General features: G+C 41.9%; 1 protein-coding gene across 1 annotated transcript in view; it reads right to left on the bottom strand.

Moving 5' to 3' along the window:
- PPFIBP2 (PPFIA binding protein 2) overlaps positions 1-14,989 on the bottom strand; it is a gene marked incomplete at both ends in the record, with an annotated part of 116,925 nt that overhangs the window by 40,059 nt on the left and 61,877 nt on the right. Inside the window, 1 exon segment of the mRNA XM_080694125.1 lies at positions 10,448-10,579. Coding sequence (XP_080550251.1) covers positions 10,448-10,579 — 132 coding nt within the window.

Genomic DNA, 14,989 nt, shown 5'->3' with positions numbered 1-14,989 from the left:
TGTAACCTCTATGGGCCATACTCTCATGTGACCATGCATAGGTATGTAGAAAGCCTGGTGAGTAAGGCTTAGGAGAACAGAGATGGCAACAGGAGGCAGCTTCTGCTCTTATGATGGAGGGAAAGGAACAGGAAGCAGGCGCAGGCTGATTGGGAGCCTCTCTCGGTGCTGAAACTGGGGAAACCTAGAGGAAGAGGTGGTGATCCTCGCAGTTGTGACAGAAGTGACAGCCAGCAGGATAGAAATGAAACACCAAGAGAACAAAAGCTAAGTTCCAAATGTGAACATCCAGTATCATGTTTCAGTTCTGAGGAAGAGGTTGAAGAATAAAAAGAGGGAGAAGATGTGCAGGGAGAGGTAAAGATAGGAGGCAGTGAGGGAGATAACTTGTTGGGTAGGTGCAGAGAATGAGTGTTAGCACATAGTAGGAGATTAGAATTGGAAAGTTGCCGGGCATGGTGATGCATGCTTGTAATCCCTGTGCTTGGGAGGCAGAGACAGGAGGATTGTGCAGGTTCAAAGCCAGCCTCACTAACTTAAGAGACCCTGTTTCCAAATAAAAATATAAAATTTGGGAGTGTAGCCGGGAGGTAGAAGGGTTTCCAGGAACCACAGTACCACCAAAAAAAAAAAAAAAAAAGGTAAGAAAAGAAAAAGAATTGGAAAGTTAAGGTGGATTTCAATTGTAAAGGCTTTTAGATGAGATTATAAATAATTCTGATAAACCGGGTGTGGTGGCACATGCTTGTAATCCCAGCATTTGTGAGGCAGAGACCGGAGGATCACGGTTTGTAGACAGTCTTAGCTACTTAGTGAGGTCCTTTGCAACTCATTGAGACCCTGTTTCAAAATTAAAAGACTAAAAAATAGGGCTGGGGGTGTAGCTCGGAAGTAAAATACTTCTGGGTTCCATCCTCAGTACTGCAAAAAATAAAAAAAGAATAAAAAAAAGAATTCTGATGCCATCCTTTGGACAGTAAAAAGCCACTGAATATTGCTGAGTGGAGAAGAGATATTTCAATTACTTGCTCCTGTTTATTCAGCTAACAAGTGGTAGAGCTGGAATTCAAGCTCATATATTCTGACTTTGGGGCCCTGCTTTTTAAATGACCACAAATAAAGAAACACCAGTGAGCACTGTCTTCTGGAACCCAGATTCCCTTAATGGACAATGGGTCCTGCTGACTAGTTCCTAAAGGAAGAGTTGGCATAGAGGCTATTATTTCCATAGGCTTTCTGATTCCCAGATTCACACACAACCTTCCTACTTAAGACTTCCATGTGGATGTGGCACAGGCATCTCAGGGCTGTCCTGTTCTAAGCAGAACTCCCCACCTCAGTCACTCCAGTCTCACTAAGTGGCCTATCCATCCATCTAATTGCCTGAGCCAGAACCATCCTTGACATCTCTTACTTTCTCTTCCCCTCCATGTGTAATTTATTTCCAAGCTTTATCAGTTCTACCTTCAAGAGAATTCCTGGAATGCCTGATTTTTCTCTCCCTCTAGCACCAGGACCCTAACAGAGTCCTGCGTGTTGGCAGCCTGGCAGTCTCTTCATTAGTTGCTCCTCTGCTGCCCCACCTCTCTCCAATACACTCTCACCCACAGCACCAAGGGGGCAATATGATTAAAACACAAATCTGTTCATGCACGCCCTGCTTCTCAAAGCCCATAAACCAGGTCAGCCCATGACCAGGTCAGCCTGGCCTGCCCCAGTTCCCTGCCTGCCCTGTTGTATCACTCTTTCTCTGTGCCATTGTTAATAGCTAGTTCTCTTACACTGTAAACTTCCTGGGGTGTTGCTTACCCTCAAATGCTATAGGGTAATTTATTAAGACTGTCTTATGGCTGAGGTGAGTAATGTTGATATCTTTTTTTAAAAAAAGTCTCCTAAGCTACGGTCATTGTGCTCATGATTGGCATCACTGGACTTCAAGCCCTGGGTGATCTGTTTCAACTTGTGGCAGACTGAGAATCATTTTCTAGGAACATGGTTGGCCCTACCTGAGGGGTCTAACGCCTGGCAGTCAGGGCTACTTCTCATCTGCTTGTGCCTCAGCCAGGCTATTCAATTTATCCTGAGAGGCTATCAGGCCAGCTAATAGGGAGAGTACAGGTTAGTACTGCCTGGGGGCAGCCACTCTGGGGACACAGAGCTTAAGCTCTCCAGGCTCTTGTGACTTCTTTGGCATATGGCCCAGAGATCATGAATTCATGCTAATGTGATTAAGTGGAGGATTTTTCCTGGAAATTCAGAGGACCTAATTGTTCACATCAAATGGAAACTTGTGTACTATTTTCTCACTGGAGTAAACCTCTTTGAACATAAGCTTGAAAGGATTCTTTTTCATGATTTATCTTCCTTCCTTTCTCTCTCTTCTCTCTTCTCTCTTCTCTCTTCTCTCTTCTCTCTTCTCTCTTCTCTCTTCTCTCTTCTCTCTTCTCTCTTCTCTCTTCTCTCTTCTCTCTTCTCTCTTCTCTCTCTCTCTCTCTCTCTCTCTCTCTCTCTCTCTCTCTCTCTCCTTTCTTGGTATATGTGGGGGATACTGGGTATTGAACTCAGGGGCACCCTACCACTGAGCTACATCCCCAGCCCTTCGTATTTTTATGTTGAAACAGAATCAAATTAGTTGCCCAGGCTGGCCTCTAACTTGAAATCCTCTGTTTCAGCCTCCAAGGTACTGAGATTATAGGTGTGTGCCACCGATGCCTGGCTGTTATGGCTTTTCTTAAAAAAAAAAAAAAAGCATATGAAATGAAGCTTCATTTAATCTTCCAGGACAGGAAGAAAAATAAGTATCTGAATCATATACTCAAGGAGGATGAACTTGGCCTTGCATGGATGCCCCAATACTCAGAGCATCTGACACCTCATTCACAGCCCTTAGGGAGCTGAGCACTGCCATTGTCCAAGGCCTGGCCTCACCTGCTCAGACCGGGCTCAGTGAGGGTCCCAATGCTCAACCCATATCCCAAGAGGACTGAGTGGTCCAAGTTCCACAGCAAGGTAACACCATATTCATGTTAAGCCACTGCACTCAGTTAGAAACCCCAGCCCTCCACCAGAGAAATGCCACACACATGCATGCTCTGATATACTTAAGTGTGGTTCCTACAGGTGAACCCTCCCAAGGGGCACAGTCCTGGCTGCAGGGCTGGGGCTCAGCCACATAGCCACAGTCCGCCACCTCCTCAGGGTGGTCCCTACTGAGCAACAGGCGCTCTTGAATCTGCTTGTGGATGTCCAGCTGCAGCCTACACATCTGCTCCTGCAGCTCACTGATCATATTCAGAACTGACTGCAGGAGGAAAAAGAAAGGAGAAAAAGCTCAAGGTCAGTCAGTTCACAGATGCAGCAGAGAAGATAGGAATGAGTAGAGGGTGAGTAGCCAGTGGCCCCAGATGCCACTGTCCACAGCCAGCCACTCTCTTCCCAAATGCCAAAAGACAAGGCATTTTTCTTGAAGCCTGTTCCATCCGTAGGTCTGTCTTATAGTTTGAACAAACCCCTGACAGTTAGTTCCTTTGTGCCATACCAGATGGCCATCTTTGCATGCCAACATCTGAGGCAGATTCCAGAAGATCCCTTCATCAAGCAGAAGTAACAGCAGAGACAGGCTGACAATAGGGACACACACAGAGACACAGCTCCTCCACGCTAGACATGCCAAATCCCCATCCACACACCCAGACATGCCAACACCCTTGTACATGTGACCGAGATGGCACACACCACACTTAGACATAAAAATATGTTCCCAATGCTAAACTCATTCTGATGCCAAAAGGTCTATTTTATATCCCTCCATCGTGTCCATACACTGTCCTGAATAGTGTCTTTGCAAAGCCTCACTGAAGCAAGATCTATCTGGTCCAACACTGTAAGACACATTCACAGCCAAATCAGTGAGGTCAGTCTGATGTGACTCACTGTTAGAGGACACAGGTCCCTGCTTTGTCTTCTAGCTTCTCATAAACCATTGGAGAGTTGACTCTAAACTCAATAGACCAAAGAAGCCATCTGACTTTTTGCTATTTTGAAAATCAAATAGAGAAGTGTGCATTTCCAGTTTTCCAGCAACTCATTTGCTTTTCCTGATGCTTTAAAAGTCACTTGCAGCAAGCAGCTTCAGGATTGCTGTCCTAAGTTCATTGCACCTGTCAGAAGCATTGAAAAAATCAATTCCATTCTTCCTTTGATCTTATTAAGGACATACCTTTTTTCTTTTAAGGCTTCCTATTGTCTGCAGCATGGCCCTTTGTTTGGGATTTCACCTTCCAGGTAATTGTCATACAGCTGCACTTCTATTTGTTCAGAAAATGTCCTTTCTGTCTTTTGTACAGGCCCCTTTGAAACCTAGTTTCTCTCAAGGTAATGCGAAGCCCTTTTTTATTGGTATTATTTGTGAGATGGCATGGCCAGAACTATATTATTTTCAACAATTCAATATTATTGAGTCATCTTCTTTTCTAGAATTCTCCGGCCTCTTTATTTCTAAACTTTGAAAGTACACATCTGTCTAGGCCTAGCTTTCCCCTTGCTCAATTTCAGGAATTTTAAAATAACAATGACCACTTATTCTCAACACACCTACCACTTTTACTTCATAAATTTTCTCCCTTTGCTTCAATATTGGAGCCAGAATGGCAGTTCTCCCAGTTTTGTTTTCTAACCTCTAAGCCGACTGTAAGCAAGTGAGAAAAACAAACTTTCAAATACTCCAGTGTTCAACTGGAGATTTGTAGGAGTTATCTAAGTAGCTGCTGCTCCCCTCCCTCATTACCATCCCTGGTCTGTGTCAATCAGTTTGGGGCGTGTATTAGGACGGTATCTAGTTTCCTCCCTCTGCTCAGTGTGACAATGTGGTGCACCCTACCCACATGCTGTTGTTTCCCGGTGTGTCTATCCTTAGGTGTGGCGTTTCAATTTAGCTTTCTAATTTATTGTCTTCAGGGCTGGCCCATCTCCCTACCAGTCCAGATGACATTTATAAGATTGTAATTACGGTTCTATATTGTAATCTCAGCTTACTTTGCTTATGAATCTTGTCTTGCCGACCATCAAAGTTCTTTTTTTAAGGTTTGTTTCTATGTGAAACTACCGGGCACCTTCTAGAGTCTTTCCCGCCCCTTTGTACTTGTTAAACTTGTTTACAATTATCCTTAGTTTTTTCTCTACCTCTTCCTTCATGATCAGTTTTAATACCATCCTGGTATTACATTGCTGGTGAGGAATATAGCCTCTATACTCTACAGATGTCCATTTTTATTTATGTGTGTGTATATATATACACACACACACACACATGTAAGATATATATATATATATACACACACATGTAAGATATATATATATATATACACATGTAAGCTATATATATATATACACACACATGTAAGCTATATATATATATACACACACATGTAAGCTATATATATATACACATGTAAGCTATATATATATACACACACACATGTAAGCTATATATATATATATATACACACATGTAAGCTATATATATATATATACACATGTAAGCTATATATATATACACACACATGTAAGCTATATATATATATACACACATGTAAGCTATATATATACACACACATGTAAGATATATATATATATATATATATATGTTATTGGTGCATTATAGTCTCACATCATAATGTAGATCATGCTGACAATGGCTTACAGTCACACAGTACTTGGTGCCCTCCCTACCACCTCCCCATTTCCCTCCCTCTCAATACCAAGTGTCCAAGTTACCAGAATTTCAAGTATAGATACTCTTGACCCATCTAATCCATTTCAAGAGCATCACACACAGTACAGTATTATTCACTGCAGAATTATGTGTAACAGCAACAACTTGGAAACAATTAAATGTTCACCAAAAAGAATTAGTTAAAAACATTAGGTAACAGTCAGACAGTGGAAGACATGCAGAAACAAATAGATATGAGGGAGGGTTTTTTTGCTGTTGTTTACTGTACTTGCTATGAAAAGAACCACAAGAATGCTACATTTTAAAAGGGAAAGTCTAAAATAGTGTGCATTTGTATAAAAATAAGGGAAAGAAAGTGTGTGTGTGTGTGTGTGTGTGTGTGTGTGTGTGTGTGTTTCCACATGAATTTGTTTTGCATAAAATAAATCTGGAAGAATACAAAACAAACTGATAGCATTAGTTCCTGACTGCTGGCCAGTGGACAGGCATAGAAGGGGACCTTTTGTTATATATTCTTTTGAACTCTATTTTTTAATTATGGGAGAGTAATTCATATACTAATGTTAAGAAGTAAAGTAATAAAACAAAAGCAAGAATAATAACACTCTCCTCATCGGGCCAGCCCATGTCTGAGAAAACACAATGTCCCCTGCTCTGTAGTTCAAGTCTATCATTCTGGTTGCTCCAGTTCAGAAATCAGAATCCCTCCCTTCTGAGGCCCTGAGAACAGGAAGAAAAAAGCACTGGCAGCACCACCTGTGTTGTTTCTATGTTCTGTTTGGAAATCCTGTTTTCTTCCTGCTCATGTAAATTCCTGATCAACTAAGACAAGTCAACTTGTTAGCAGCCCTGGACCCCTGCTCCCCTCTTAATAGGCTGCTCTGGCAACAGTACTCAGAACCCATAGGGTCCCACAGTGGGACCCAGCTGCAGGCCCCACGCCCCTTCTCCAACCCCTTTCTGGTCAACATGTTTCTGAAATGCCTTTGACCTGGGCTGACCCATGGAGGTTTCCTTTGCCTCTGGATTTTTCCTGTTCCATCATCCTAATTCTGGTATTTAATTTCCATGCCAAGCTCTCTTCTGAAGTCATGCTTTTCAGGATTAAATCTAACTGATTCAATCTGAGATACTCAAAAATGACCCGAAAACATTGCAGAAGGCTAATGAGAAAAGGAAAAGTAAATAGGAATGGCAGTTCCACCAGTATCTCACACAGGCCACTACCAACCAACTTAGGAGCAAGGCCAGTCATCAAGAAACCTGCACGGCCAAGTCCTCGGGTACCAAACAGCCACCAGTAATAATTCCTACAGTTCATGGCAGGCAGAAGGATACTGGCTTACAGTCTGATCAAAACCAGAGAACAAAGAACCAATAGCAGTGCTCTCATTATGGAATTTAGGGATAAAACCTGAGCTATACTAACAAAGTTTATTTCAGTTTTGGGAAAGGAAAGAAGGAAAGAAAGAAAGGAAAGAAGGAAGGAAGGAAGGAAGGAAGGAAGGAAGGAAGGAAGGAAGGAAGGAAGGAAGGAAGGAGAAAAGAGAGAGAAAAAGAAAAATGAAAGAAGGAAGGCAGGCAGAAAGGAATCCTGTTTTTTCCAAACCACAAGCATCAGCTCTTAGGCTAAATACATTCACTGGAAAAAAACAATAGCCATATAGGAAGAGAAGCAGCATTCCCTTTATTCACACAATTACAACCACTGGTAGCCTAAGCTAGCAAAATGTCTCACACAAGATAAACATCTTCATCACATGAAACAGTGTGGTTTTAGTGGCACTCATAGTTTTAAGCCCTTGGTGCTCCAGATGGTTGGGGAAAGAGGCCAAGGTCTTGGGCATACAAGCAAAGAGTATATTCAATTACAAGAATGAGGAATTCGTTTCAGGTCATGTGGCTGCTCACTGATTATCACAGGTCTGAGCAGCCTACAAAATTCTTCCACATGGAAACCTAATATTTGTACTAGCAACTGGGAAGGCTGTGATTTGGTAGGACAGAGGCCAGAAGTCTATGTTGCCTTGTGCAACATTCCAGTCTGATGGAAAACAAAATCAACGAAAAGCTTACCTTTAAAAACAGTGCTTCAAGCCAGGCATGGTGCTGCTGCACACTACTGATCTTAGTACTTGGGAGGCTGAGACAGGAGGATCACAGGTTCATGGCCAGCCTCAGCTACTTACTTAGTGAGGCCCTCTGCAACTTAGTGAGACTCTGTTTCAAAATTAAAAATTAAAAAAATAGGACTGGGAGTGTAGCTTGGAGGTAGAATCCAGAGATCAATCCCTAGCACCACACACCAAAAAAGGAAAGCTTCAGGAAAAATAGAAAAAAATCAAAGAGTAAAATGATTGCCTCCATGACCCATATCCCAGAAATAAGAGCTCCCTTTCCTTTCCCACTTCCTACAGAGGCACTGAGTTGCCTGGGCTCTATATTAACTGTATCTTCTCACAAACAGACACATGCTCACATTCACACACACCATGCAGGTGATCCCTAGCATGCACAGCCACACACCTGACCCACACTGGCCCAATGAGATACAACCCTGGGGCTTTTGCTGGAATGTTTGAGCCATAGAATGTCTGCGGGGCTGTCAGCCCAGCAGGCTCAGTCTAGAGCTGCTGATGCCCTTGCTGTCACGAGGTGGGGACAGCCTTTCCAATGCAGACTGCCTTTCTGAAAATAAGCCTATAAAATAGAATGAAGTGATATAGAAATACCTGTTTCTAAGCCTGGCATGGTGGTGTACATTTGTAATCCCAGCATTTGGGAGGCTGAGACAGGAGGATTGAGGTTCACAGACAGCCTCAGATACTTAGTGAGGCCCTTTGCAAATCAGTGAGACCTTGTTTCAAAATAAAAATTAAAAAATAAGGCTGGGAGTATAGGTTGGATGTAGAATATCTCTGGGTTCCATCCCCAGTACCGAAAAAAAATAAAAATAAAAACAAAAACTGTTTCTAGTAACTGTGAGATTTTCTGGATCTAGTCATATTGAATTTTTTAAACCTTGGAAATTCTAAGCTCTATGACTGAACATATCATTTGAATTGAGTTTCTACCACTTTAAACCTTCATCTAGAGCTTACTAAATTCTGTCTCCATGCCCTAAGATATATTCATATGTAACCACACATCTTGAAGCACTGGTAAAATGACTAAACCAGGATAAATGCCAATTGCTTCTCTATGAACACTTAAGAAAGGGAGTCCATTCAATTGATACTGCACACAGATCAGATTTAATCTGTGAGATCTTTACAGCACGTAAATAATGTATCCAAATCTACGTTTCCATTTCCAACATGCTTATAACACTATCAGTAAGAGATCAATGTTACTATCCGTCCACACTAAGCTAAGGACCACATGTATGTAAAACAGAACATGCCAAAGAAGCAGCAAGTATTATTATCACCATCTTACAGGAGAAGAAACAGAGATTGGGGAGGTCAAATTACTTGGCCAAGATCATAAAGTTATTGAGTAGCTGAGCATGGATCCAAGCTGGAAATATAATTCAGTAGTAGCCTGCATGCTCAACACCAGGATCTACTGTCTTCAGCTTCCTGGAGATATCTTTCTTTAGCAACTATACTTCTTACTAAGAAACAGATTCTCAAAAACAATGCAAGAAATATGCTTCATGTGTTAGAAGTATCACCAGTATTTACCCAGAAACAGATATATGCAGTTGTCCATGCAAGTAATGTTGGCATGTATCAGAAAAGAACAAAATCTATCTTTAGATTTTTCTAAATGCTTAGGGAAATGAAGATAACTCCTACACTTACAAAATGCCAAATACTATGATAGGTGCTTACCTTTTGTGATTTTATGTGGTCTTTTTAAACTGATTATCCATTTTATAAAATAAAGAAACTGAAGTTTAGAGAAATAACTAACTTGTCAAAGTTCATATAGCTACTGATCAGATAAGTTAATAACTGTGTTAAATGTTTTCTAAAACTAGAGCCTGACTTCTTTGGTATCTCACAATGTCTAGCATGAACATAAAGACTTGAAGGTAGAGGCAATTAGAAGGGGATTATCTAAGGTTAGAACAAGCTGCCTTTTCTCAAATAATGAAAGTCTATGCCTAAAATTCTCTCAACATTTAATCAAAAGGGGGTCTGGAATGCTCTAGCCAATGGTATATGGAGCCTGCAAAGCAAAATAAAAACAAGAAAACATCTTCTTAGCAAAGCCTTTTGCATATACACACCCATATACCATCAGAAGAAAAGAAACACATAGTCTGAGGATTCCATCTGCATCAGTGAAATGCATGTCAAAAAACCTCTCCAGATTCCCTGGATGCAGTGGCAGTGACCTGATGGGAAGCAGACTTCATCCCAGCACACTGACACTGTCGTGGCTCTCATAGGAGATACTTGGTGCCCTCCACGTTTTGTCTGATCCTTCTCCCCTTTCCATCCTTGTCAGCAGCTTGAGGGAGGATAAAGCCTCAAAGCCAAAACTGGGTGGTTTCGGCATTGCTGAAATTTGCAGCCATAGCAAAACCTGATAACTTGATATTAACAGATTATTGTGTCTCTAGTGCACAGATATTTCTGACTCCCAGTGGCTGCCAGGATTGGGTTTGGCCAGATGGCCTGAATCCATCTTGGGCTAGTCCCCCACGCAGGTGAGCTGAGGACCGCCCAGGCTGCCCTCCTGGACTTGTTGGACCATACCCACCTCTGCCTTCCTCTGCTTTTCCTCTTGCTCTCTTTGCTCCTTCTCCATACCAACCAGCTTGAGCCTCAGCTCAGACACTTCCGTCATCAGATCGAGCTTCTGGGTCTCAAGAGATGTGCGACTTAGCAGCTCCTGAAAGCAAAAACAGATCTCAAAATCTTAAACCACCATGGCAACAAGAACAGCTCTAGCTCCATCTGTAACACATAAGATAATATCTAAGTTGCATATTGCATAACACATGGTTAAGACTGCTGATCTGCTAGGGTTGGGCCTGGACTGACAGTGGATTACTTGAGGACAGCACAGCCCCTCATATCACCCACTGTGCTTTCAAAGACAATGTGTTGCTGGGCGTGGTGGCACACGTTTGTAATCCCCGCGCTTGGGAGGCGGAGACGGGAGGATCCCACAGGTTCGAAGCCAGCGTGCTGGCTAAAGAGACCCTGTTTAAAAAAAAAAAAAAACCTAAAAATAGGTCTGGGAATGTAACCCGGAGGTAAAAGAGTTTCCAGGAACCCCAGTACCACCAAAACAAACAAACAAAGACAATGTGAATTCCATGTATCAAAAAGACCTGTTTCCCCCTAGAAATAATCTTCCAAAAGGAGAAAAAAATTAATGGGTACTCTGCAAGAAACAACAAGAAACAACTTCTCTCTCTCTCTCTCTCTCTCTCTCTCTCTCTCTCTCTCTCTCTCTCTGTACGTGTGTGCTGTTACTACAGATTAAACACAGGGCCTCATTATGAAATTAAGTGCTCTACCACTGAGCTATAGTCCCAGTCCCTTAATTTTTTACATTTTATTCTTATTTTATTTCTGAAACAGGGGCTTGATAAGCTGCCCAGGCTGGCCTAAACTGTAATCCTCCCACCTCAGCCTCCTGAGTAGTTTGAATTATAGGTATGCACCACCATGCCAGACTCAATCTCTATGTGTGTGTGTGTGTGTGTGTGTGTGTGTGTGTGTGTGTGTGTATGTGTGTTTGTGTGTTACTGGGGTGAAAACCAGAGGATTTTCTACCTCCGGGCTATACTCTCAAACCTATTTTATACTTTATTTGGAAACAGGGTCTCACTAAGTTGCTGAGAGCCTCACTAAGTAGCTGAGGCTGGCTTCGAACCTGTGCAAACCTCCTGACTCAGCCTCCCAAGTGCTGGGATTACAAGTGTGAGCCACCATGCCCTACTTCAATCTCTATTTTTAAGACAAAGCAGTAGGACCTCTCTACTGGAACAAATAAAAACTTCTATTTTTCAAAACCAAGATTGCTAGATCACATCTTGGGCATGATCAGTGATCAGCCCAGTCTTCATACATCCCAATGTGAGGCCTCATTACAATAAACCATATGACATTAAATGTTTAATGCACATTTATTGCATGATTATATAGGAGTTTTATTATGTGAGATCGATCTTTCCTGAGCAGTACCAAAATACAATTTGGCCACTGTGAGATGCAAATAAAAGGGTTGTTCTTTCCTGGTTGTGAAAAAAGACCATTATCAATTCTGCTATCATTACATTAGCTGAATATAACCAGATACCTCAGATTCTTGATGCCAAACCAGTTAGAAATAGATACACTTATTAAATATAAACAAGGGGAAAATTAGAGGACATAGGCAAGGCACAAACCAAGGAAAACTAGAAATTACAAAGGACCTCAAAACCCAGAAGCATTTACCAAAGTGTAGGGCAGTTTTTGTTTTTTGTTTTTTTCCACTGGCAAATGGTAATGCCCTATGAGGGCCAAGATTCTGGCACATGGTAGACTTTGAATACACAGGTCCTATGAGGAGAATGTACAACCAGGAGAAGAGCAGACTAAAGAATTAAATGGAAAAGATACAAAATTCTGCTATGGTCTCAACATTTTGTATCATCTTAGGCAACAAACTCTGGTACAAGAATAGCAATTTCAAGGTTCTGACACAACAGCTCTGATTTATAGCTTTATTTATTTTAATACTGGGGATTGAACCCAGGGGCATTATACCTATGAGCTATACCCTCAGCCTTTTTTATTTTTATCTTTTGTTTTGGAACAGGGTCTCACTAGGTTGTGATGAGTCTTGCTAAGTTGCTGAGGCTGTACTCAAATCTGCAATCCCCCTGCCTTAGCCTCCAAAGTACTGGGATTATAGTATGTACCAACATGCCCAGCTTGATTTTATAAAGTTAGAACTGATGGTGACTCAAACACACAGGACAGAGAGTTTGACTTAGAATACATGGTTCCCCAGGCCAAAAGCCAGCAGTACCTGGGAATGCTGGGCTACCCACTGCCCATTCGCTAAGCTGAGGGGATGAGTATCTAAGAGTCCAGAGGCTCAGCACAATGGGCTCTCTGAGCACTGAGTGGAGGAGGCCATCTCTTCTTGGGCAAGCCAGACTTGAAGCTGGTTCTTGGGGCAGAGGCAGCAGCACTGAAGAGCCAGTCTGCACTGCCTGGCCACAAGGATTTGGGCAGATGAGGGTGTGCAGTGTAATGGAGAACTAGGATTTGTTGAGTGTCTCCTCTGCGTCAGACACTGCTGGGTGCTCTTCCATGCATCCTCTTAGTAAATCCTGCCAGGGATTTGTCAGTAAACATTAACATCCCAGTTCTACGAGAGGAAGCAGGCCCAGAAAGGGTAAGTAAATCTTTTGGCCAAGGACACATGCTAATCAGCAGCAGCAGCATTTGTTTACAAACCAAGATCTGTTGGACACAACTCATTTCTGTCTAATGTTTCACACTGTTTCCCAACAAGAGAAAAAGACCAAGATTTTTTCAGGGAAACAATATATATAAATATAACAACTACTCACCAAGCCTGGTAAATGTCCCCTCAGACAAGATTTCACTGAGCAAACACTATCTACCAGAGCCTAGGCAGGACATAAAGGGCCTCAAGCAGTTCTTCCCTGGGTGTGAGGACACACAGAAATGATGCGGTTTTTTTGGTCTTGAGTATTTGAGTTTCTAAGATACAATCCTGCCCCCCACCACCTATTCTCTTCCAACCCTTCCCCTTTCCCTACCTCCCCACCTCTCTCTACCACCTCATTTTGTATCTCTCTATACTTTTTATCAATCTTCCCTCTTCCAAAACTAATTTAAGGCAGATTGAAAAATAAATGTTTCCAGTTTAAAGTAAATCACAATTAGCCTGGCGTGGTGGAGCATGCTTGTAATCCCAGCATTCGGGAGGCTGAGACCAGAGGATCGCGGTTTGCGGACAGCCTCAGCTACTTAGTGAGGCCCACTGCAACTCAGTGAGACCCTGTTTCAAAATAAAGAATAAAAAATTGGGCAGGGGGTGTAGCTTGGAGGTCAAATGCCTCTTGGTTCTATCCCCAGACCCTCCCCCCACACACACAAAAGTAAATCACAATTAAAGCAGATAAGAAGTTGGAATTGGAGTTAGTAGAAAGCTCACATCACATATTACTGTGAACAGCTAGGGATGTACTACCATGTATATATGAGTTTCATAGGTGCTGATGCAAAGGGGAAAAAAACAACCGCACCAATCAAAGTCTATAAGAGCAATTACTCTAGACTACTGAGATCTAAAGAAAAAATATCCTTTATAAGACTCCATTCATTTATGCCTTTAATTAATTATTTTTGTGGTAGTGGGGCTTGACACCTGAGACATTCTACTTCTGAACTATACCCCCAGCCTTTTTTTTTTTTTTTAAATAAACTAACGTCTAATTAAGATGCTAAGGGCCTCACTAAGTTGCTTCGGCTGGCCTTGAACCTGTGATCCTACTGTCTCAGCTTCCCAAATACTGGGATTACAGCATGTGCCACCACGCCTGGCCATTCATGCTTTTAAATACCTACAAGAAGTTAATTCCAAGGGAATCGTGTTAATAGCACAGACCTTTTTGACTGGAGTATCTTAAGATGATATTCATGCAGTTTTTCTACTTATTAGTATTCGAGATACTGCTTTGATGGATTTTAAAATGCCTCAGAATATATCTCTCTTGAAAGTTAAAAAGTCTACTCTGCTAGTAAAAATCTGCCCAAATCCCTCTAACTGTTTTAACTACAAGATTGTACCTGGTCATTCCAATGTTCCAGCTGATAAAGATAATATTGTAATTGGTTCCAATCGCCATTCCAATTAGTCAAGCCAGTGCTGGTGAACATTCCAGTTGGACACACTAAAGTTTTAATTAGAAACCTGGAGTAGCTTAATTTATTATATAGTTCACTAGTAAAACTTTTACCTACTGCCTCCTAGCTTCAATTAGCATATGCTTCTAAATTTCATGATCATATCCCCTTTGTCCTTGTCATTAACAATTGCTGTTCTTGTCAATGAACTAAAATATCAGCCTTCAAGCCAGGCATGGTGGCACAGGCTTGAAATCCCAGTACATGGGAGGCTGAGAAAAAAGAATTCCAGGTTCAGTGCAACCATCAGCTCAGAGATAGAATGTCCGAGTTCAATCCCAGTACCCAAAAAAAAAAAAAAAAAAAAATCAGCCTTCAACAAGTTTATCCTAATCCAGCTCTATTTCTCCATCTCCAGACA

The sequence above is a fragment of the Muscardinus avellanarius genome (assembly GCF_963383645.1).
Source record: "Muscardinus avellanarius genome assembly, chromosome: 1".
Taxonomy (NCBI): Eukaryota; Metazoa; Chordata; class Mammalia; order Rodentia; family Gliridae; genus Muscardinus; species Muscardinus avellanarius.
The sequence above is the reverse complement of the archived record's forward strand: the minus strand, read 5'-3'. Positions and strand labels throughout refer to the sequence as shown.